General features: G+C 38.8%; 1 protein-coding gene across 1 annotated transcript in view; it reads right to left on the minus strand.

Annotated features, from left to right (window-relative positions):
- PPEF1 (protein phosphatase, EF-hand calcium binding domain 1) overlaps positions 1-17,088 on the minus strand; it is a 150,309-nt gene that overhangs the window by 81,620 nt on the left and 51,601 nt on the right. The window contains exon 6 of the mRNA XM_006835681.1: positions 1,749-1,795. Coding sequence (XP_006835744.1) covers positions 1,749-1,795 — 47 coding nt within the window. The remainder of the gene's footprint in view (positions 1-1,748; positions 1,796-17,088) is intronic.

Below are 17,088 nucleotides of genomic sequence, written 5' to 3' on the forward strand. Positions count from 1 at the left end.
AGAAATTGTCAAAAATGAAATGGTATGCACAAACATTGATATCCTAGGCATTAGTGAGCTGAAATGGACTGGTATTGGCCATTTTGAATATGACAATCATATGATTTACTATGCCAGGAATGACAAATCGGAGAGAAATGTCATTGCATTCTTCGTCAGAAAGAACATAGCAAAATATGCCATGAGGTGCAATGCTGTCTGTGATAGGTTCATATCTATGCATGTACAGGGAAGACCAGCTAATACCACAACTACTCAAATTTGCACACCAACCACTAAAGCCAATGAGGATGAAACTGAAGAATTCTACCAACTTCTTCAGTATGAAATTGAGTAAACATGCAATCAAGATGTATTGATAGTCACTGGCGATTGGAATGCAAAGGTTGGAAACAAAGAGGAAGGATCGGTTGTTGGAAAATATGGCCTTTGTGATAGAAATGATGCTGGAGACTGTATGAAAGAATTCTGCAAGACCAATGATTTGTTCATTTCAAATACCTTTTTTAAGCAGCATAAAAGATGAATATATACATGGACCTCACCAGATGGAATAAACAGAAATCAAATTGACTACATCTGTGGAAAGAGACAGTGGAAAAGCTACATATCATCAGCCAAAACAAGGCCTGGGGCAGATGGTGGAACAGATCATCAATTGCTCATAAGCAAATTCAGACTGAAGCTGAAGAAAATGGAAACAAGTCCATGAGAGAGCCAAGATATAACCTTGACTATATGCCACCTGAATTTAGAGATCATCTGAAGAAAAGATTTGATAAATTAAACATTAAAGACCAAAGACCAGAAAAGCTTACGCAACGACATCAAGAGCATCATACAGGAAGAAAGCAAAAAGGTCATTAAGAAGACTAGAAAGAAGGAAAAGATCAAAATGGATGTCAGAAGAGACAGTGAAACTTATCCACCATAATAGTCAGAATATATTTTCTTTCAACTCATTTGGGACACTTAGGCTGTATTCAGTTATTTGAATTGCTAGTCGTTGGGGGTATCAGGGATGGGTGGGAACAAAACACATTAATCAGAGAGATGCGGCAGACCAGCCTAAAGGAGCACCACTGTGGAAGCAGGGGTCACCTCAGGATCAGTTTCCTACATGCAGTCTTCCTAGAAACAAACATTAAGGTTACAACTGTATACTCAGAGAAAGCAATGAATCTAGTCAGCAAGATGCAGGAAAACTCCATGCTTGGTCAAGTCACTTTGGACCCTCTGTTGTTGGCTACCCAACCGAAACCCAGTAGAGGAACAATAGAGCACTGGGAAAACAATTGAGCCAAGAGATGGGAAATGCGGGTAGAGATGAGAATAATTTTGAGCTGACTATAGCAAATTATTTCCACACATAATTAGTGTGTACTGGAAGACAGGACTGGTACTTGACACACTCATTTCTGAACAAAACAAGATTAAAATAAAACAGATTGCTCGCCTCCTTATCCTGTGCTGTGATATAGTAAAGAACATAGATACAATTAGGTTGCAATCAAAATTGATACACAGATAACATTAATACTGACCAAAGATACAAAATAATCTTTTAAAAATTTTTATGATATGTGTGCAAAAAAGATATGTCCCTAATGATTTCTGAACTTCTTGTATAAAAACTGTTATATTACATCTGTATTTGAACATATCTCTAATACAACTAATACTGATATCTGCCCTAGGACTGCTCTCCACTAACAACAATGCAAATAGTTAGCAAAATAACCGTTTACCTTATAGAAGATCAAAAGTAGATCCTCCAGTTTTCCATGCAAATCACCTGGAGAACAAATGAACAATTAGTGTTCAGTAGGAAACAAAAAATGACAGAATTTTAAAACTGAAATACTGCTGATAGACTCCAAATGTTCTTGGTAGTGGTGGTGGTGGCGGCGGCAGTGGTGGTGGTTGTAGTGGTTGTGTGCAATCAAATTGGTTCTGACTCATAGCAAGCCTGTATAGGGTTTCTGAAGCTATAAATCTTCATGAGAGCAGAAAGCCTCATCTTTCTCCCGTGGAGCAGCTGGAAGATTTGAATTGCTCTTAAGGCACAGAATTTTTATACTATAATGCTATTAATAGACCATTTGGTTCCACAGAGTTCTTTCCTTCCCTTCTATAAGGAGAACATCTTGAATTGCAATTACCTGTTCCCTTTTGCCATTGATGTAAGACTTAGTGTGTATCTTGTGCCAGGTAGTAGACTAAGTGTTTACATAAATTGTCTTGTTCAATCCTTACAACCATCCTAGGAAATAGGTACTGTTTTCATCATTCACATTTTACAAATGAGACTTACCAAGACTGCAAGCTAGAATTCAAACCCAACTTTATCTCATTTAAAAACCCAGGCTCTCTGCTATACCTTATGGATACAGTAGCTCAAAATACCAACTGAGTAAAGAAAGGTAGACGTTTTGTAGCAAGGAGGGGAGTGATTAACTTTGCAGTCTAGGAGCAGAGGTCCCTGGGAGAGGAGCGGAGAGCGGGACCCTACCTAGACAAGCAGTGATGCCTGAGATGGAGGCAGAGACGATGACGTGGAAAGATGGAGCAACTGGGGACTTTAGACACAGAGAGGGAGAGGGGCTGTGTGCTGATGACCAGGGTGCAGGCTTATAGTGTATACCCTTTGGTTGGTTGTTGATGCATGGAGGGGATTGTAATCAGGGCAATGAAATGATATACAACAGGATGAATGTAAAGCTAATGTTCTCCCATGTAAACTATCACATAATTCACAATGTAACATTTAAAACAAAACAAAACAACTGAGAGGGAAGGAGTCAAGGATCAAGCATATCTCCTCGGTATACAGGGTTGATGTTGTTGTTAGGTGCCATCAAATCGGTACCAACTCATAGGGACCTTATGCACAGCAGAACGAAACACTGCCTGATCCTGGGCCAACCTCACTATTGTTGCCACGCTTGAACCCATTGATGCTTCCACTTTGCCAATCCATCTTGCTGGGGGTCTTCCTCTTTTTCTCTGACCCTCCACCTTACCTAACATGATATCCTTCTCCAACGACTGGTCCCTCCTGACAATATGTCCGATGTATGAGACACAAAGTCTGGCCATCCTGGCCTCCAAGGAGCACTCTGGCAGCACTTCTTCCAACAGAGATCTGTTGGTTCTTTTGGCAGCCCATGGCATTTTCAATATTCTCCTCCAACACCATAACTCAAAAGCATCAAGTCTTCTACGGTCTTATTCACTGTCCAGCTTTTGCATGCATATGAGGTTATTGAAAATACCATGGCTTGGGTCAGCCGCACCTTAGTCTTAAAGCTGACATCTTCACTCTTCAACACTTTATTTTAAGCAGTATTAAATCTCCAAATGCCTACCACAGCACCTGGAGAATACTAGGTCCTCAGTATATATGAGTTTCACTATTAAATGCAAAACTTTTAAGTCATGTTTTAAAGAATATGTTCCAGCAGTAGCACCTGAAATTTAAAAACTGTGAATAGATATTTTGATGAAACAGATATAGGAGATAAAAATGAAAGCATGACTATATAAAATTCAGTCAATGAAGGGAAGTAATACGAATATGTGAGATTACTAATTCAAAAATGAAAGTGAGTACATGAATATTAAAAAGCCCTATTTGGGTAATTATTTCTAAATACTATAAGCTCTGCTTGAAAATTTTTATTCTCTGTATCTAACTTAATTACCAAATAGAATTTAATTTAGAAATATTTTCCTCGGGTTACTTAAAATCCCACAACCAAGATTAACAAAATATATACAAAATAATATAATGGAACAAAAAATAAAAAATCTGATAACATCAATGTTGTTGCTGCTGTTGTTAAGTGCCATCAAGTCTGTACGAACTCACAGCAATCTTATGCACAAAAGAATGAAACATTGACTGGTCTTGCACCAACCTCACAATTGTTGCTACACACTTGAGCCTACTGCTGCTTCCATTGTGCCAATCTATCACATTGGGGGTCTTCCTCTCCTTCAATTTACCAAGCATTTTACCAATCTTCCTTCAGATAATATGCCCAAAGTATGAGAGATGAAGTTTGGCCATCCTGGCTTCTAAGGAGCATTCTGGCTGTACTTCCTCTAACACAGATTTGTTCCATGGCACTTTTTCTTCTTTTTAAGTTTTTATTGTGAATTATATGATAGTTTACATGGAAGAACATTAGCTTTATATTCATCCTATTGTATTTCATTTCATTGCAATGATTACAGTCCCCTACATGCAACATCAAACAACCAAAGGGTACACCACACAAGCCTGCCCACCGGGTGCCAGCACACAGCCCCTCTCCCTCCCTGAGACCAGAGTCCCCAGCTGCTCCATCTCTCCACATCATCATATCTGCCTCCATCTCTGGCATCACTGTTTCTTTGGGTAGGGCCCCGCACTCCACTCCTCTCCCTTGATGGTCCCAGGACCTCCGCTCCTGGACTGCAAAATCAACCACTCCCTTCCTTTTGTTACAAAACACCTACCTTTACATTTGAAACTCTGACAGTCAGTCCTGATAGCAATTATTCACTATTGTATCACAAGACTTTTATCTCCATTTCCTTTCATCAGCTCCATCCAGGCAGATTGGAAACCACTCAGCAGAGATTCTACCTTCCCCTGCACTCTCTGAAATTAGGCTGCCTCTTGAAAGCTTGTAAGCCAGTCGCTTCTTGCCTTTGTAGCACCCCCCTCTTGGGTAGCTCATGTCTAAGTTGCCCATCCCCATCAACCCTGAGTACTGAGGGGGTGGGAATGATCCTCGCTGTAAAGATTTGTTTCCTCTTTTGAGCTACTACCTCCATAAGTATACATAGGTCAAGTTCATAAAATTGTAGCAGATTACTTTTTTTTTCTCTTCTTTCTTCTAGTCAAATTCTGATCATCCAGTCATTGAAGCCAAGGTCAAGTGGGTACTATCTGGAAGTATGGGTGTTCTTGTGTATCTCCTCACTTCATATCACCTGGACACTTTACTCTCCACTCTAGTCCTCTATGGCCATGTCACTGTCTCTGGGGCTAGGAGTCCCCATGACTTGCCATACTGCTGGCCAAAGAGGTTTCAGCCCGGGTTCACAAGAGTCTATTGAATGTGGTTGGACTTAGATCCCAACTTCATTGCTGTTCTTCCCCCACTTCCCCGTATCAGTGACCAACGTGGTCACCTTCCAGGCCACATGCCTGCTAGTGTATTCCCCCTTCAGTCTTAAAGTCTTGGAAAGGGGTTTACCCTGAGGGGACCTGACCACTTGCCTTGATGGCTCCCAGGCTAACGACTTGCTTGTTCTTGTAGTAGTCAATTGGACTACCGTTACTGGTTTTTGTTTTTTTTTTTTTCCTGCCGGTCTTTCTTTCAAGAAATATCTTCTGTTCTTCTAGCTGCTCCAGGCTGGTCTGCTTCACCTTTCAAGTGGAAATTTCCCACCTCAGAAGATTCTGGATGGGGTTCAGGATTCCACCTATGGTTTTATGTAATGCAAAGGCTCTGCAGGAATCCTCCTTCACTGAGTAAGTTCTACCTCCATTTTATGTATTCCAATAAGTTATAGGCTGAAAACAGATTTACAAGCTTTCTATGGTGATGTTGCTGGCTATTCCTTTCTCTCCCCCTTAAGTGTCTAATTTACAATTACAGGCAAGGGAAACCAAGATTGAAAAGACAGCCAAGCATCTTAACATTATTATTTCTCCTCTTTTACTCATTCCAACCATGCCTAAATTCCTATATCCTAGAGCTGTGTTGTCCCAAGGTTATACATACATTATTATTTATCTCTGTTCCACTTGGTCCATGCAAACCAACCTAACTGTTCTCTCATCTGCCTTGTTCTTCCATTCCCCTCCCCCTTCTTGTGAATTGTTCCCCTCCCCCAGCACCCAAGCTATCCTGTGTCTATTCCCTATCCTGTGCTCCACCGTCCCCTCCCTCCCCTCAACCCATCCCATATATCCTGGTAACCAGCAAAGAATTTTTTTTTCCCCTTTTAGTGTGGGTTCTTTTTCTTAGTCTTTTACAATAATGGCCCTATGCAGTATTTCTCCTTTTGTGACTAATTTCACTCAGCATAATGTCCTCAAGGTTCATCCATGTTATGTGGTGGCTTGCAGCGTCCTTGTTATTCTTCAAGGTAGCATAATATTCCATTGTGTGTATGTATGTACCACAGTTTGTTTATCCATTCTTCCATTGATGGGCACTTAGGCTGTCTCCATCTTTATGCTATTGTAAATAGTGCTGCTATGAACATTGGTGTGCATATATCTTCTCATGTTATGGCTCGTATTTCTTGTTGGTAAATACCAAGTAGAGGAATTGCTGGATCATAAGGTATTTCTATTTCCAACCTTCTAAGGAAGCGCAATATTGCTTTCCAGATTGTTTGGACCATTTTGCAATCTCACCAGCAATGCATTCCAATCTCTCCACATCGTCGTCAACATTTATTGTCCTCTACTTTTTTTATCTTTGCTATTATTGCTGGTGTAAAATGGTATATCATTGTTGTTTTGATTTGCATCTCTATAATGGCTAGTGATCGTGAACATTTCTTCATATATTTGTTGGCTGCCCGGATCTCCTCCATGGTGAAGTATCTGTTCATGTCCTGTGCTCATTTTTTAACTGGGTTATTTGTCTTTTTCTTGTAGAGGTATTGTAGTTTCTGATATATTTTAGAAATTAGTCCCTTGTCTGATGTGTCATTGCAAAAAAAAAAATTTCCATTCTGGGCTCCCGTTTTACTCTTTTGGTGAAGTCTTTTGATGCACGTGTTATTAATTTTTAGTATGTCCCAATCAACTATTTTGTCTATTTTTGCTTGTGTAATTTTCAAAATGCGTGGTAGTCTGTATAGGCCCTGTATTACAGTCTTCACATTTACTCCTATTTTTTCATTGATGGACTTTATAATTCTGGGATTCACATTAAGGGCTTTAATCCATGCTGAATTGGTTTTTGTATAGGGGTTGAGGTAAAGGTCTTGTTTCAATCTTTTGCATATCGCTTACCAGTTCTGCCAGCACTATCTGTTGAAGAGACTATCTCCTCCCCATAAAATATACTTAGGCATTTTGTGGAAAATTAGTTGACTGTATGTAGATGGGTTAATTTCTGGATTCTCAGTTTTGTTCCATTGATTAATGTATCTTTCATTGCACCAGTACCAGACTGTTTTGACCACTGTAGCCATGTAGTAGGCTTTGAAATCAGGGAGTGAGAGGTTTCCAACTTTCTTCTTCTTCTTAAGCAGTGCTTTGCTTATCCTGAGTCACTTTCCTTTCCATATAAAGGTTGAATTGATTTTTCCATCTCTTTGAAGAATGTTGTTGGAATCTGGTAGGGATTACATTATATGTGTAAATTGTAAATTGCTTTGGGCAGTATTGACATTTTCACAATATTAAGTCTTCCTATCCAGGAGCATGGTACATTTTCCCATCTTTGTAAATCTTTTTTGGTTTCTTGTTGTGTTTTTTAGTTTTCTTTGTATAGGTCCTTTGTTTCTCTGGTTACATTTATTGCTAGATATTTCATCCTTTGTGCGGCTACTGTAAATGGTATTGCTATCCTAATGTCCTTTTCAGTGCTGTCATTGTTACTATAGAGGAATCACACTGATTTTTGGATGTTGATCTTATACCCTGCCACTTTGCTGAATCTTCCAATGAGGTCTAGTAGGGTTTTTACTGAGTCTTTGGGGTTTTCTATATATAGGATCATATCATCTGCAAATACAGAGAGACTTTTATTTCTTCTTTGTCAATTTGGATGCCTTTAATTTCCCTATCTTGCTGTATAGCTCTTGCTAAAATTTCCAGCACAATATTGAATAGGAGTGGTGGCAAAGGGCATCCTTGTCTGGTTCCTGTTCGCAGAGGGAAGGTTTTTAAGTTTCTCTCCATTGAGAGTAATGTAGGCTGTTGGTTGTGTATATATGCTCTTAATTATGTTGAAGAATTTCCCTTCAATTCCTACTTTGTTGAATGTTTTTATCAGGAATGGATGTTGCATTTTGTCAAATGCCTTTTCTGCATCAATCGATATGATCATGTGGTTCTTTCCTTTTTTCTTATTTATATGGTGGATTATGTTGATCGTTTTTTAAATGTTGAACCATCCTTGCATCCCTGATATGAATCCCACTTGATCATGATGTATTATCTTTTTGATGTGCTGCTGGATTCTGTTGAGAATTTTTGCATCATGTTCATGACGGATATTGGCCTATAATTTTCTTTGTTAGCACATCCTTCCCTGGTTTTGGTATGAGGATTATGCTTGCTTCACAAAATGTATTAGGAAATTTTCCATCCTCTTCTATATTCTGGAATAATTTGAGTAGAATTGGTGACAGTTCTTCCCTGAATGTTTGGTAGAATTCACCAGTGAAGCTTTTTGGGCCTGGACTTTTCTTTTTTTTTTTTTTTTTAAGGTTTTTATTGTGGATTGAGTGAAAGTTTTCAGGGCACATCATCGGTTTCACATTCAAACATTCATATACCTTGTTTCATTACAGTGATTATAATCCTCTCCACATACCATCAGTTAACAGAGTTTCTCTCTATCCTCTTTAGCTTTTTTTTTGGGGGGGAAACTTTGCCTTTTTGGAATTTACAGTCTCGGCTTTTAGGGAAGGTTTTTACATTTATCTGTGGGTATCCAGGGCTCATGTATGGAATTACTAACCAGCATAACTGAATAATCAGATAAGGGACATTTTGCTTTGTCTGCTAGGTGGCTAAAGTCTGATCCTCAGAGCCTATGGTTTGGACGGTCAGCAACGCTTGGGCCCACAGGGACTTGAAATCCTGACCGGGTCTGCACGGTCTGCATCAGATTCCCCCTTATTTATTATTTGTTTATGGACTTTTCTTTTGGTTGAGAGTTTTTTGATGACCTGATCAATTTCTTCTTTTGTCATGGGTGGGTCTGTTCAGGTTTTCTACTAAACTCTGTGTGAGTTTAGGTAGATGGTGTTTTCTAAAAGATTATCCATCTCTTCTAACTTTTCAAATTTGTTGGAGTACAACTCTTCATAGTATTCTGCTACTATCATTTTGATTTCCTTTGGTTCCATTGTGACATTGCCCATGTGGTTTCTAATGCATGTTATTAGTGTTGTCTCCAGCTTTTCTTTTGTTAGGTTTGCCAATTTTATTAATCCTTTGAAAGAACCAGCTTCTTGTCCTGTTGATTCTTTGTATAGTTTTTCTGTTTCCAATCTCATTTATTTCTGCTCTAATCTTTATTATTTCTGTTCTTTTGGTGACTATAGGTTTCCTCAGTCTGTTTCTCATTATTGGAGATGCTCTGTTAATATGCTAATTTTGGTTCCTTCTTCTTTATGGATGTGTGCATTTATTGCAATAAGTTGACCTCTCAGCACCGTTTTCGCTGTGTCTCAAAGATTTTGGTATATTGTGTTTTCATTCTCATTTGTTTTTAGGAACTTTGTGAATTCATGTTTATTTTCTTCTAGTACCCAGTTGCTTTTCAACAGGCTGTTATTCAGTTTCCATGTATTTGACTTGATTTCCTTGGTCTTCCTATTGTTGATTTCTAATTTGATAGCACTGTGGTCTGAAAAGATGCTTTGTAGTATTTTGATATTTGTAAATTTATGGAGGCTTGTTTTGTGGCCTAACACATGGTTGATTCTGGAGAATGTTCCATGAGCACTGGAAAAGAATGTGTATTGTACTGTTGTTGGGTTGAATCCTCTGTACAAATCTATGAAGTCCAGTTGGCTGATTATGTTGTTTAGTTCCTCTGTGTCTTTGTCGAGTTTCTTTCTGGTTGTTCTATCCATTTTCGAATGTGGTGTATTACAATCACCTACTATTATTGTAGATTTATCTATTTCTTTCTTCAAATCTATTAGAGTTTGCCTTATATATTTTGGAGCTCTTTCATTGGGAGCATAGATTTTTTTTATGGTTATGTCATCTTGCTCAATTGTCCCTTTAATCATGAGATAATGTCCATCTTTACCTACTATGCTGGGTTTTGCCTTAAAGTTTATTTTATCAGAGATTAGTATTGCCACTCATGCTCATTTTTTATTGCAAGTAGCTTGGTATATTTTTTCCTAACCTTGAATTTTAGTCTGTTTTTGTCTCTGAGAGCATACTGAAGGATCTTGTTTTCTTATCCATTCTGCCACTCTGTCTCTTAACTGGTGCATTTATTCCATTTACATTCAGTGTAATTATCAATAGTTATGAATTAATTCTCTGCTATTCATAAGGTTTTCAGTGACTAAATATTCGGAAGTAGTTCGTCACTCCTTCCTAGTCTGTCTTCGTCTGGAAGCTCATCTGAAACTTGTCCACCATGGATGGCCCTGCTGGTATTTAAAATACCAGTGGCATAGCTTTCAGAATCACAGCAACTCACAAGTCACCAGAGTACGACAAACTGAGAGACGAGTGAAACGGCCATGGGCTGCCAAAAGAACCAAGAGATCCATTTTGGATGAAGTGCAACCAGAGTGCTCCTTGGAGGCCAAGATGGCTAGGCTTCGTCTCTCATACTTTGGACATATTGTCAGGAGGGACCAGTCGCTGGAGAAGGATATCATGTTTGGTAAGGTGGAGGATCCAAGAAAAAGAGGAAGACCCCCAGAGAGATGGATTGGCCAAATGGCAGGCAGCATCAATGGACTAAAGCATGGCAACAATAGTGAGGTTGGCCCAGGATCGGGCAGTGTTTCGTTCTGCTGTGCATAAGGTCGCTATGAGTCGGTACTACCTCGATGGCACCTAACAACAACAACAACATGAATTAATTGCTGTAATTATGTTTATTTTTTTTGTGGTGCTGCTGGTTTCTTTGTTCTGCATGTCTTCCTGTGCTGAGTTCATGTCTTTTGTGTTCTTTCTTGTCAATTTCCTCATAGTTTTAATGTTTCCATGTTCTTCTTGGATTTTCATTTTCTTGGTATGTTGCAAAGTATTATTTTTCTTTGAGGTTACCTTATATTCCATTAACTTTTCCCTCCATTTAATATAGCCTATTTTATCCTATAATTTACCTGACCTCACCACTTGGATCTCTGTTCCTATGTGTTTACCTTCTTTTTTGAATGTTTATCTTTTTATTTTTCAAGATGTTAGGGAACTTTACTTCCAGAAGCTCTTCAACTATCTCCTCTGTGGACTTGTGTGATTCTTCCTGTTCTGGAATGCCAATAATTCTTAAGTCATTTCTCTTCATGTTATCCAACATGAATCTTAGACATTCATCATATTTTTTTATCCTTTTTTCTGCTTGACCTTCTATCTTAGTAGTATTGAGAGATTTGTCTTCCAGATCACTAGTTCTGGCTTCCATCTCTTCAATTCTAAATCTTTGCCCTTTCAGTGTATTGTCCATTTTTTATATTCTATTATTAATAATTTGGATCTCTTTCTGTAGGGTTTGAATTGTTTCCAATGCTATATCTATCTCATTTGATTGTTCCTATAGTGCTTTCCTGACTTCTTCCTTATTTTTTTCAACTCCATTGTGAACTGTTTTGATATATTTTATAATCATTTTTCTGAATTCCTTCTCAGGCATTTCCAAGGCCTGTCCTCCTTCCAGTATGGAGTGTAGGTCTACCTCCAGCTCATTTGTCTCAGTCACTTTATCGTGTTTCTGGACATGTGCTGATTAAGTCATCTGCTTCTGCTTCTTGGGCATGTTCAGTAATTAACTGTGGCCTTCATCTTAATTGAGTGTGTGTTTTGGTATTTTTTATGCTTTCTGATTGCCTCCAGGTAGATGTGATCAGGAGATGGGCTTCTCTTTCCACTCTTTTTATTACTCAACACAGAGTAACTGTCACAGGTATTGTCTGCCTACCTGGTGTATGGCAGTTGGTATTGGTTCACTCCTGTATTGTGGGTTTTATACGGTGTGATTGTAGCTTGACTATATGACAGAAATTGCTGTCTCTTTTTGGGTAATATAGGGAGAGAAACAGCCCCCTAAAGGTAAAGAGGGGACCAAAAACAAAACAGCAACACAAAAAACAAAAACAAAAAAACAACAGATTGGATACTGTAGCCTATAATTGTAGAAAATTATAGCCTAATATGAATTTAATATCCTCTTTCAACTTCTTGCCTTCAAAGCCACCTGAGAAATTTCAAGATGCCACTATTGGTTGTTATGATGTAACTCAGGATTTAATTTTCAGCCCGTTTCATTTTTAGTCTGTTTCTCCTGCTCCACAATCCCTGTTCTCACCTTTTTCCTAGTAATAAACAGTTCAGGGATGGCAATGGCCATTTTGCGCTGCCATTTGGTTTTAAGGGAATCTGTCCCTTTAAATGTTTAGAAGATCCGTGCGCATGCATAGAACCCTCTGGGGGTGAGGGATGGGGTGTCAACTCACTCAGGCATCCCCTCTAATCATTAGAATGGAGGTGCACAGACAGTAAGAGGTCAATGAACAGATACAAAAAAAAAAAAAAAAGGAATGTCCACACCTATATCTCCGAGGTTCCAGCAGGTGTCAATCTGTGGCAGCTCTGATCTTTCCCTTGCTTGGTTTCACTGCTTGGTCTTTCCCAAGTTGGAGGTTTCAGGCTGATGAGCCCGACAAGTTTAAAAATACGAGATTTCTTACTTCTGCTACAAATTCCACTGGCTATAAGCCTTCAAACTTTTAAAATATTCCTATATATGTGGTTCAAAGTTTTGGAACTGTCCCCTGAACCTGCTTCATCTGGTATTCTGTGTTATTGCTGATGGAGATCCTCACTGTACATCTACCTTATCTGCCAGCACACCCCACCTCCTCTGCATCACTCCTTTTTAAAAAAATTTCTTTTTGAAGTATTAGGAAAGCATGCTAAATGAATTAGTTGCTAGTTGCTGTTGAGTCAATTCCAGCTGATGGCAACCCCATGCGTTAAATAGTAGAACAATCCATGGTACTTTTAATATTCTCTTCCAACACCATAACTCAAAAGTATTAATTCTTCTATGTTCTTTATTCATTGTCCAACTTTCACATGCTTATGAGGCTATTGAAAATACCATCGCTTGGGTCAGGCGCACTTTAGTCTTCAAACTGACATCTTTGCTCTTGAACACTTTAAAGAGGTCTTATGCAGCAGATGTGCATAATGCACTATGTCATTTTATTTATTGACTGCTGCTTCCATGAGTGCTGTGGCTGATCCCACCAAAATGAAGTCTTTGACAACTTCAATTTTTTCTCCATTTATCATGATGTTATTTAACAGTCGTGTAGTGAGGATGCTGGATTTCTTTGCAAAATGAAAGTTGTGGTCTTTGATTTTCATCAGTAAGTATTTTAAGTCCTCTGTGCTTTCAGCAAGTGAGGTTGCATTATTTGCATATTGCAGGTTGTTAATGAAATCTTCCTCTTCTCCTGATGCCATGTTTTTCTCCATATAATCTACCTTCTCAAATTATTTGCTCAGCACATAGATTGAATAAGTATGGTGAAAGAATACAACCCTGGCACACAGTGATCATATTCTCCTCCAACACCATAACTGACATGTTATGGTGTTGGAGGAGAATATTAAAAAGTACTGTGAAGGAGGACTTCCAGTTTGGGGGAGGGTGAAGCAGAGACAGATAGTAAAAGCTCCTTTGCGAAAGTGTAGAAAAAGCAGAGAAGGAGCAGTCTGCAAAACAGAGGCAGAGATTTGGATCTTGTATAAGGCTCCAGGCACCAGTTTCCCACATCCACCTGTGGAGAAATCTGTCTGTGGAAGCAAAATACGGCAATTTGTGAATAGATGTGGGCAGCCGGAGGTCCTGAGGTTGGAGGATGGGGCCAAAGCCAAGAGGAGGCAGTGACCCAGCGCTAGAAGCTGCAAGCTGCACGTCTGGAGGAAAAGGTGTGACTGATTTTTCATTTTACACATATCTTTCCTCTTTACTCTGACCTCACCCTCACTGCCCAGCCCAGATGCCTTCAGGTGGGTGGGAGCATACCCCCCAAAGGGTCCAGTATTGCACCTACAGTTTTCTCATGGCACAGAGAGGAATCCTGCAGGCTACTTCTTATGATGTCTGACTCTGGGACCCAGACCCAAAGTTGACCTGGGTGGGACCCTTTATCCCTGCCTCCACAGCAAAGACCACAATTTTATTTTTGGTTGTGATTGGTGGTTTCTGTCTCTGCTTTTATATTGTTTCTATCTTTGGTCCATTTGGCCTCACTCTTTTCCCAGGGGTGGGAGCTTTCTCCCCCTACCTTACCCAAGAAAAGACAGCAACTGCACTCACATAGCCAAGCTACAAGCATACCCTCTAATATCCCACCATCTAGACAAGAGCCAATGCCAGCTGCTAGACATTGCACATGAAAAAGGATGCCTAGCTCCAGATCATAGCCACCAGGAGATGCTCAGTAAGCTTACGAACAAAGCAACATACATCCATTTAAGAATTAAAGCCCCACATAACTACTGAAGCTGTCCATGAAAACACAATTAAAGATCTCAACACATGTCCCCCAAACAAAAAAATAACTGAGACAAATGAGCTGGGAGAAGACACAGACTTTCCAGTAGAAGAGCAGGCTCTGGATCTGCCTGAGAAGGAATTCAGAAGAATGATATGGAAACAAATTCAAATGCTCCAAAAAGGAGTGGAGGAAAATAAGGAAGAAGTCAGGAAAGGGCTACAGGAGCAATCAAACAAGATAGATACAGCACTGGAACCAATTCAAAACCTGCAAAAAGAAGTCCATATGATTAATAATAAAATATCAGAAATGGACAGTACACTGAAAGTGCAAAGGAGTAGAATGGAAGAGATGGAAGCCAGAACTAACGAGCTGGAAGACAAATCTCTCAATACTGCTAAGATAGAAGAGCAAGCAGAAAAAAAAAGGATTAAATAATCTGAAAAGCGTCTAAGATACATGCTGGATAACATGAAGAGGAATAACAAGAATTATTGGCATTCCAGAACAGGAAGAATCACAGAAGTTCACAGAGGAGATAGTTGAAAAGCTGCTGGAAGAAAATTTTCCTAACATCTTGAAGGATGAGAAGATAAACATTCAAGAAGCTGAACGAACCCAAGGAAGGACAGACCCCAAAAGAAAATCACCGAGACATATCATAATAAAGCTCTCCAAAATCAAAGACAAGGAGTGAATCCTAAGTGCAGCCAGGGAAAAGAGAAGTGTAACATATCAGATTAAGCTCTGATTTCTCAGAAACCATGTAGGCAAAAACGCAATGGGAAGACATATATAAAACTCTAAAAGAAAAAAACCCTGAAAACCAAGAATCGTCTATCCAGCAAAAAAATACAAAGGTGAAATCAAAAGATTCCAGGCTAAACAGAAGCTAAGAGATGTTCTCAAAGCCAATCCAGTGCTTCTAAACGTCCTAAAGGGAGTTCTTTGGAATGAAAACCAGCAAGATCAGACAACAACCAGAGATTGAAAGATATGGCAACACCACCTGGAATTCAGTCGACAGATAGCAGAGTTCAGAACAGAACAAAATTACAGCAATGAATTCAGAGAACCTGTGAAGCCAACCAAAGATCAAAATATTAACTATGTCAAAGAAGGGAAAAATATAGGAACAGAGATCCAGGTGGTAAGGAGGTCGAGTAGATTCCAGGATACAACATACTGTCTTAAACACAGGGAAAATCTAATATACTATAGGGTAACCCAAAAGAAAATTAATACTTCACAACTAACCATGAAAATGAAGATCCAAGCAGAACAAGGACACATTAAAACTAAACAGAAACTGACAAGAATTAGCACAAAAAAACATGAATTCAGCACAAGAAGGCATGCAGAACAAAGGAACAAACAGCACCACAAAAGAGTTAACATAATGACAGCAGTTAATCCATACCTATCGATAATTACTATCAATGTCAATGGATTAAATGCACCAGTGAAGAGACAGAGTGGCTGAACGGAAAAGGAAAACAAGATCCTTCAATATGCTGCCTGCAAAAGACACACCTTACACACAAAGACAAAAACAAACTAAAAGTTAAAGGATGGAAACAAATGTACCAACCTAACAGCAATAAAATACAAGAAGGAGTGGCAATACTAATCTCTGATAAAATAAACTTTAAGGCAAAAACCAGCATAAGAGATAAACAAGGACACTATCTCATGATTAAAGGGTCAATTGAGCAAGATGACATGACCACAATTAACATCAACTTTCCCAATGAAAGAACACCAAGATATATAAAGCAAATCCTACTAGAATTGAAGAAACAAATAAATAAATCTACGATTATAGTGGGAGACTTTAATACACCACTTTCAAAAAGGGATAGAACAACCAGAAAGGAACTAGGCAAAGCTACAGAGGAACTAAACAGCACAATCAACCAACTTAACCTCACAGATGTGTACAGAGCATTCAACCCAACAACAGCACAATACACATTCTTACCCAGTTCATGTGGAACATTCTCCAGAATTGAACATGTGTTAGGTCACAAAGCAAGCCTCCATAAATTTACAAATATTAAAATACTACAAAGCATCTTTTCAGACCACAATGGTATCAAATTAGAAATCAACAATAAGAAGACCAAGGAAATAAAGTTTAATACATGGAAACTGAATAACACCTTGCTGAAGAGCGACTGGATAATAGAAGAAATTAAACATGAATTCAAAAACTTCCTAGAAACAGACAAGAACGAAAACACAACATACCAAAATCTTTGGGACACGGCAAACAAAAGTGGTGCTGAGTGGACAATTTATTGTGCTAAATGTCACATCCAAAAAGAAGAAAGAATCAAAATGAACACATTAACACAGCATCTCCAGCAACTAGAAACAGACCAAGAGAGGGAACCTACAGTCACCAAAAGAAAAGAAATAATAAAGATCAGAGCAGAAATAAATGAGATAGAAAACAGAAAAACCATAAAAAGAATCAACAGAAGCAGCTGGTTCTTTCAAAGGATTAATAAAATTGACAAACCATTGGCAAATCTAACAAAAGAAAAGAGGGAGAAAACACAAATAACATGCATTAGAAACCACATGGGAGATGTCACAACAGAACCAAAGGAAATCAAAAGGATAATAACA

This window comes from Chrysochloris asiatica, unplaced genomic scaffold (assembly GCF_000296735.1).
Source record: "Chrysochloris asiatica unplaced genomic scaffold, ChrAsi1.0 scaffold00018, whole genome shotgun sequence".
In the NCBI taxonomy this organism is placed as follows: Eukaryota; Metazoa; Chordata; class Mammalia; order Afrosoricida; family Chrysochloridae; genus Chrysochloris; species Chrysochloris asiatica.